This window comes from Anguilla anguilla, chromosome 13 (genome assembly GCF_013347855.1).
Source record: "Anguilla anguilla isolate fAngAng1 chromosome 13, fAngAng1.pri, whole genome shotgun sequence".
In the NCBI taxonomy this organism is placed as follows: Eukaryota; Metazoa; Chordata; class Actinopteri; order Anguilliformes; family Anguillidae; genus Anguilla; species Anguilla anguilla.
In genome coordinates this window covers 9,503,968-9,512,613 of record NC_049213.1, presented here as the reverse complement: position 1 = coordinate 9,512,613, position 8,646 = coordinate 9,503,968, and the positions used below count along the sequence as shown (strand labels likewise).

The 8,646-nt window shown below is 42.2% G+C and overlaps 1 protein-coding gene across 2 annotated transcripts in view; it reads right to left on the bottom strand.

Moving 5' to 3' along the window:
• The window catches only part of LOC118210663 (cadherin-22-like), a 247,014-nt gene that overhangs the window by 69,358 nt on the left and 169,010 nt on the right, over positions 1 to 8,646 (bottom strand). For both annotated transcript variants that reach the window (XM_035387024.1, XM_035387023.1), the window contains exon 9: positions 803 to 939. In XM_035387024.1, coding sequence (XP_035242915.1) covers positions 803 to 939 — 137 coding nt within the window. The remainder of the gene's footprint in view (positions 1 to 802; positions 940 to 8,646) is intronic.

The window sequence follows — 8,646 nt, the reverse complement described above, 5'->3', positions numbered from 1 at the left end:
GGAGAAATTTAGAGAGTGACACTTAAGCTGAACCCCAGACTTCGACACAATAGCCCGCTCATTAACGAACCGTTAATGAGGTGCCTTTGCTTTCCTTTCACACTAATTAAGCCCCGTCCAGCCAAACTGAACAAAATGCATGAGCCGCATGAATCGTTCTGCATCCATTATTTCCATCGGAGCCATTGCCCACTGAAGTCACGACACAATGAGCAGGAAACAGCAGCAGCCATTCATCTCCGATATCAGGAGCCGAGGGCACAAATGATCTCAGAAGGATTTCATTGTTCAGTTCATAATGGGTGAAATCGTGGAGAAGAGAACGATGATAAAAATTTCAGTTTATTTTTTACTCAAGAGGAGCCTGTCAAACCACTCTGAGGGAATGGAATTGGATGTAAGCACTGAATATGTGCAATAAGAGAGGGATTTTAATTGATGATGGGTGGAGCTACAAGCTGTCAATCGCTGACTTTAGCCAATGAAATGATTTCAACATTTATCGTTAACATCAACTCACAACAAGCGCGTGTCTTTGTGTTTTTCTTTGCACTGTTAGGCAAATTCAGCGACAAACAAAACACACTTACCAGACTGTGTTTGAAAAAAAAAAAAAACAGCCACACTCGAATTTCAGTGCGTTGTACAATTTAAGGACAAATGTTGAATGAACCCATGGCCGCACGGTTGGTTTCAGACCAGTGAGTGTGAAATAGCCCTCCCCATTCTGGGCTTCGCTGCGAATCTGTCCTTGCGCCGCCGGAGCTGCTGATGGCGGGGTTTAGGAAAGCGGGGCGCGTACCTGCTTCCACCGCCGTCACCGTGATGTTGTGCCATCCCGCCGTCTCCCTGTCCAGGATCTTCCCCAGGGTGATGGCCCCCGTCACCGCGTCGATGTTGAAGATCTTCTCCTGGTCGGTGCCTCGGTCGATGGAGTACCTAGGCGAGAAGCACGGCGCGTTACCGCTCCGGGCCCGCCCAGCCGGCCGCCAGCGCCGCTAACGGACCCATGGTGGCAGCCTTACCCTTCCCAGTGCCTCAGCTGATTTTTAAATCGTTCAATTTTTTTGGTTCACAAATATGTCCAGTATTAATTCAACTCTAACAGAGTCCAGTTTATTTAACAGTGAACATTTTATTGTGCGGTTTAATACGGTCTTGAACTCAAGGGACTATCCTACACAAACGCACGAGCCACCGCAATGCTGTATCACAAACAGACAGTTGAAAAGGAAAATGGCGGGCCAAATCCGGAATGAATGAAACATAATTAGGGCGCCGTTTAGTTGGCATATGAGACCTGTCACAGTCGATGCCTCTCTAATGTGCTGTGCAGAAGAGTTCCTGAACCAGCTGACACAGAGGCTAGGGCTCGGGCCCTGGCAAACTCTAAATTAATATTTTATGAGCCATTCTGTTAAGAACGAATACATTTCCAGACGTGTGGGAGGAGCTGATGGGAGAAGGTTCCGGAAAAGTCCTGTGTCGCAGCAAGGAGCTCGCGTTACATTTATTTTTGAGTTCTGCTGTCCACTTACTTCAGAAGGAAGACAGAGAACATAGGATTTAAAATGACAGCGTTTCAATATTATACATTTATTTATGAATCCGTCGAATGCGCTTAGTCTGTTTAAGCGCACATGCAATTCAGTCGTACCCTCTGGATTAATCAGGAACCTTACTTCAATAAAGACTACTTTACTTGCACTCAATCTCAATCTCAATGTGGCGACTGGAATTAGGAGGTTGGTACCAATGAAAATGAGTTCATGGAGCGTTTGACACTCACATAGTAACTATTGATTAGTCAGACCACACTCTAAATGTCCTGTGTTTTCATGCTAAATGCTCTGTTTCGGTTTCACATTTCCAAGCTAAATTCAGTTCAATGTTCTCTGGAGCACAGGAAGATATCAAACCATGGGTAAAATAGACTGCTGCAACTTCAATATGACATTTTACTGTCCTGGTAATCTAACAAACAATTAAGAAGTTCATTCATTAATTTTGCTTCACTGGTTTTATTTCATTACATAACAAAAAAAAATGCCTGGTCAGTGTCAACTCCACCTGTGTTCCTAGCAAATATAGGCTAATGTTTAAATCTACGATGATTACGGCCTCATATTTTGTTAACGGCAGATTTGTATGAGGACCCATGCAAGTGAGGTTATTGATCTGGAGATATGTGATATAAGGATATGAACAGGGCCTGCTGGGTGGCTCATTCGGATAAAGCACCACGGTATAGGTGCACGGGTGAGCCCCACTGTCTCAGATCGAATCGGAATAGTGCCATTGCTGACCGTGGGTGGTAGCTCCACAGAATGTGCAACTGCCAATTGTATCCCCCAGGATACAGGGGACTTCATTCGGTTGGTGCCTTGCATTCACATAACTATCTAGTACCCCCACTGTTCGATCACCTGTGGACTGTATGTTAAAAGCTGCACAGGAAAGGTCTTCCTCCGACTCCACTCTATGAGAGCTTAGCTGTAGTCTACAGTGTGAAAAAAGTAGCCGATAGCACCATGTGTTTCGAAGGAGAACCACGGTTGTCCAACACTCTCCTGAATCGGCAGCGCAGTTCACGCATAAACACACCTGCGGTTGCATGTAATTGGTCATTCCAAATGATGGTGGGAATTGGACATGCTCGGCCCCATGTCGGGCACCAAATTTATATTTCAAATAAATAAATATAGAAAAACAAAATGTAGATCATGCTGTACATTTTGATTGATTTCTACTGTGATTCTCATCACAGGAGCTATGATAGTTCTTTAAACTAATTTATTCGGTATGTACTGCAGATCAATATCCACACTGAGATTCCTGATTTGCGCCTACAACAGCAACCTGGCAGAACAAAGTCATTGATTTACAGCTTTCTTTGCTTTAACGCTCTACATAAATGAGGTGAGAACACTGAAAGTGGTAGAAAATGAAAGTTTATTATTATGTGGTGACAAAAGGTATGAAAGAATTCTTCTGGGACCAAAAGCCACTGAGCACATTAGCTACAAAGGAGCAACGTATGGTCTGGTGTTTGCTTTGATCAGTGTCCCTCAGGAAGCACAAGTACTGTAATCGCTAACCTGCAAAAACTACTTAATCCCCATTCAAAGGTCAGAATACTACCAAATACATTCTGAGCTATTAATTTACTGTATGGAATACTGTAACCAAGTTTTATTGTGAACAAATTATGACAATGTTCTTCCCTCCTCTTCATTACTAGCTATGTATCATATCCCCATTATGTATCATTGCAGGCAAAACTGGAAAGGGACTACATTATTTAATTGCTTAATTCATAAAATGTTACATTCATTGAATATGATGATAGTCCTCTATACAGTAAAACTTCACTCTTTTATTATATTGTCATATTTTTGCTAAAACAGTGAGGATCGTGAAGACAGGCAAAAAGATTTGTTGGAGACAGGAAAAGATTCTTTGCAAAAGCCTGGGCACAATTTTCAGGTCACACCTTTTTTACTGTTTCTCAAGTTCTTTCTGGTTTAAAAAGCTTTAAGGTTAGATTAAATCCAGAATAAATTAGGTCAGATTTTATTGAAATGCATATGCCCTTAAACTGGCTGTGTAACTGAAGGACTGTCCTAGAACTGGCTAGCACTTGTATGTGAAATGCAAGCATTCCCTAGAGAAAGGCTATAATAGCCTTAACAGGGAACCTCATTTTAGCCCTGGAGAAAGGGGGTGGGGGGGGGGGGGATGTTGGAGGGTAGAGGGGCAGGGGGTCAATGTGGTTGGAGGGGGCCTCTGACATCATACCTCCATATGCTTTCTTTACAGCAAGCACCGACTTCCAATAATAGCCCAATTCCCAAGGAAGATTCTATATTAAATTTCTGTGAGGAGTATCTAGAAATAGAAACTTGCTGCTCCTAGGAATTTTACCAACACAGTTTAAGCTTCATAAAAAGTGCTGAAGCTGTTTTTTGTCCTTGTATACTATGTACATGTATATTATATTTCTACGTATATACTATATGTATACTGTTTACATTTCCCATTCATAAATTATGTGCATACTAATCATTAAGCTACAGTAAGCAGGCTGACTGAAACTGCATTTTTTTTAAATGTCACGTGTGATAAATTGTTGCTGCAAGTGTTTCATGAAAAATAAGAACTCAGAATTCCACTGAGCAAAACAAAACAAAACAAACAAAAAAACAAAACCACTCTATATACAGAGGGAGTTACTTGTGAAATATTGCTTAATTTTACAGGTAATGCAAAATGTAGAGGGGAAAGCAGAAAACCATAGGGCCATTTGTTGCTTGTTCAGGGGGAAAAAAAGGACTAATAATGATAATAATCCTTCTGCTTCATAGCGAGGGGTTTACATTTGGAGGAACTGTGTGCATTTGAATTGGCCCTCTGCCCTTGGTCAGGGGCCCGCTGGACGCGTGTGGCATTTGTGCGCGTCTGAGTGATGGGGCTGTGGGCAGCGGGCGCGCGGCTGGTTCAGTCCAATAGAGATGATTAAAAGTGGTACCGATGGGCATGGCTCGGCGCCAGGCTAGCCGGCCGGCCACCGCGCCGCACTTTAATACACCTGGAGCAGCTCTCTCTCTCTCCTCAGCCTCATGCATTTTTAACGGAGGTAATTTTCACAGCTCGTGTGTGTGTGTGTGTGTGTGTGTGTGTGCGCGGACATACGTGTCAGCGTGTGTTTGTGCTCAGTTTTGTACATTTTCTATTTTTTTTTATCCTTGTCAGAGTACAAAAAAGCTTCATACAGCCAAAGGTGAGAAGGCAAGGAGAGCAGTAGTGTGAGACACGTTCGGCTCAGAAGCAACAACAGTGTTTCATGAAATAAATAAAAAACTAAATGAATTAAATACAGTTTGTTTGTGGGTAGTACAGTCACAGAACTAGGCAAAAGCATATAACATCAAGCGGAACTTTTGAATCAGTTCACGTGCCGTTTTGTAAATAAATATTTTAAGAGGCGAGATACATTTAGAAACATTATCAAGTTTTTTTTCTTTCTTCCCAGTGGTAAGACACATCATGTGATGCCTGTCCACGGATGACTGTGTGAATAATTGGGTTTCTATTGTACTGGACTAGTTTAACGCTGCATCCACTGACCATTAAGCCCCCATTTGATATAATCCCAATTGGCCACAATGTGGCGCTACAATTAAGGATGACGTTTAAAAGGAAATGACTTCCCTATTCTAAGTGCGAGGTCCACGAAACCTGGTGCACACAATCTCCTGGATGAGCCCTACACTTCTGCAAATTAAGCCACTAAAGTCTCAGGATGGATTGTCCACTATTTAGAATTTTTGGAAAAACAGTTTTTCTCCTATGTCTCCTTTCTTTGTCAACCAATCGGCACCAGATTTGCTGCGCATCTTTCAAAATTGGCAAACATGATTATAGAAAAGGATATTACTTGAAATAACAGTCAGGTTTTGTGCAAATTGGTCCACGTGGGCAAGGGGTCCAAAGGGATGTCGCTGATCGCTTTGAAACTCAGTATGGTCACCTGACGCTCCATTTGGATCCTGTATGGCAAACTTCATCACCTTCCAAATGCCTAGGTACAGTATCCACTGATGCGGAGCAACTGCGCTCTGTATTTTCTTCAATAAATGCACCCCACTAGTTATTATTATTACTTATGCTTGTCAGATTTACTTTTTTATTTCATCTTTGGCCCACAAAAGCTTTTTACATTACAGGCATTTAGCAGACGCTCTTATCCAGAGTGACTTACACAACTTTTACATAGCATTTTTTTTACATTGTATCCACTTATACAGCTGGATATATACTGAAGCAATTTAGGTTAAGTACCTTGCTCAAGGGTACAACGGCAGTGTCCTTACCCGGGAATCGAACCTACGACCTTTCGGTTACAAGTCCAGTTCCTTACCCACTGTGCCACACTCCGTCCTCATAATTGTAATCCTTTTGTAATTTAAATGTTAAGAAATGCTCACCGTTCAACATTACCAAAATTTTTATTTGGATGCCATGCGCTTGTGACTGGCTCATACCATTAGCTTGAGATGGCTGAACAATTCCAAAAATTCTAAATACCAGTAAAAGGTGTAGCTGTGGAGCATTACAGAAATACAAAAATGGACGAACAAATAAATAATAAATAAACTAATAAAATAAATCAATAAAAGATTATTTAAATTAAAATGGGCACTAAAAATGGCTTGATTATCTTTGTCTAGACATTAGTACTAGCATGTGCAGGGGCATGTTTACCCGCTAAGCAGATAGGATTTCTTTTATTTGTTGAAGTTTGCCATGTAGAGCCAGCAATTTCTTGTCGGGGTAATAAAAACATAATTCTGAGGCCAAGTGCCAGCAATGTGGCGAGCATCGCTGGGAGAGTGGGAATTCCAGCTCAATACTCAGAGGGAACATCTAATGAAAGTGGTGGATTGATGTTCCGAGCAGCATATAATGTCCCTGTGGAAAACACGCGAAAAGTAAATTGTAACAAACATTTTGAAAGTAAACCAATCAGGCGGGCTTAAATGGCAACGCTGGGAAGCTAAACAAAGAAAATCAAAACCTCTACAATTGGGTCTGAAATGTTTCATCTGCTTGTGTTAATGCATGTTTTTTTTTTATTATTCTTTTTTTAAGCCTGCAGAATGTTGGGCATAACCCAAACAAATTGACCACGCATAAGTAAATGTGTTTGAATTCACTTCTCTGTTTGACAATAATTTGAGCATAATGGCGCTAAAGTAATCAACGCCTTCAGATTTAGATTTTTTTTGCCTCATACACTGTGAGAAAAAATGCCTCTGACAGATGTCATTCAGTTGGACTTGACTGAAGAAAATGGCGTCACAGAAGAGTGGACAGGCGAGTTGTAGGTGAGCCTCTTCCCTCACCACACTGTTCCAGTGTGTGGACATGTCCCACGGTCCGGTATCCAAACCTGACTGCACCGTCTGGCTCAGACAATGGCCTGAATGCCAAAATTCCTCTCTCGTTCCAGCCGAAACTGTATTAATAATGACTATATAGTGATGAAAAGGTCTCTCCTCTAGTAGCAATGCCTGTTTAGTATCTGTGGGTTTTTTATTCTCAAACCTCCTGTGGTTCTCTTTAATCTTTGAAGTTATATCATGCATCGTTGCTTCAAATTGAAATTATGATTTTGACCCAAGTGCCTTTTCGATGAGAAATAACATTTCGCCACAGGTACATTATTAGCTCTCTGTGCACTTTTGTTTTCCCACCGCCTAAACAGGATTTCCTCAAAAGCCCAGACTTTCCGTTCGAATCTGGGAGGTAAACGCACGCAGACGGATATTTCTCACACGCGCGTCCGTCGACAGTCTTCGACATCATCGGGATCGCGATCCTTTCTCACCCGCCTCTCCCGGGAAATCCAGCGCAGATACCGAACGACCGTTTAAAATGGCCGCAATCTTTCTCGACCCGCGGAAACCCGCAGGCCTCATTTTCCCCAATCACCCCGTGTCAAACCGTAAGGCAAAGACTGTTACGGCCCTACGTACGGGTGATAAATAACCTCAAGCACCCGGACCGTTGAAGGGCGCGCTGTTGTGGTGGTAAAAGTGGACGGATGGATGCATTAATGAAACCCAGCCCGCTAGAGCCTCTCTGCGATTCGGCACATGTCCCCCTTCACAGCTGACACGTCTGTAACGGACTATAATGAGATGGCGCACATCCTACTAAATCCTCGGCTAACTTGATCAGCATCGGGCTCTACAGGAAGCAGTGCTTATGCACGGGCCACAGGGCTGGCCTTTTGCGGATACCCAGGCACTTAGCGGGTAACGACCTCGCGCGCAGAACCGCGCGGAGCCGCGACAGGCCAGCTAATGCTCCCGCGGTTCATCAGCCTGACTGCATCCGTAAGCACATGGGTACAGATTGTTAAGGCATGTCTATGACACCTGTTGGTAAATGCATGCGTTTTGTGTATTTAATTTATTTACTTTAGAAATAGATAGTGTGGCAAATCACAGTGACAGTTGCCGCGGTCAAAGATACATGGGGAAGTTTGTGCTTCAACAACCAAGCTGAAAAAAGAATACTGCATGCAGAAGTAATGAAAGGTATTACCACTCATAAGAAAATACATTTTTAATCATCAGATAAACAAATCAAAATGGGGTCAAAGTTTCCACCAGCTGTCCCCTGTCCTGTTCTCGAAACAGCTGTTTGTATGGACTTGCTTGCTAAGCATATTCCAAATCAGAGAAGCACCACTTTTGAATCCTTAGAAGTTACCTCGGTACAGTAAATGTACTGAAATACGGTAAACTTTTGGAGGAGCAAGATTCTTTTCAGAGCCTAAAAGAAAAGCTATTCTGGGGCAAGCACAAAAATAGAGAGGCTGTCAGGGACTCAAGGACAGGACCCGAGGAAGAAGAAAGGATGAGAAGAAAAATCTCACATATTGATCTTTTAAAAGCACTCCGAGGAAATATATATATCGTTATATTTTTTTTAAATCCACATATTTACTATACATTTCAGTATGTACATTAGCATGTGTAAAATGTTTATCCGGTTCTGAATTCTACGGGCTACTAAAATGATTATCGATGAGGTAATGTTAATTCATACAGCTTAAGAAATTGATGTTATTACAGT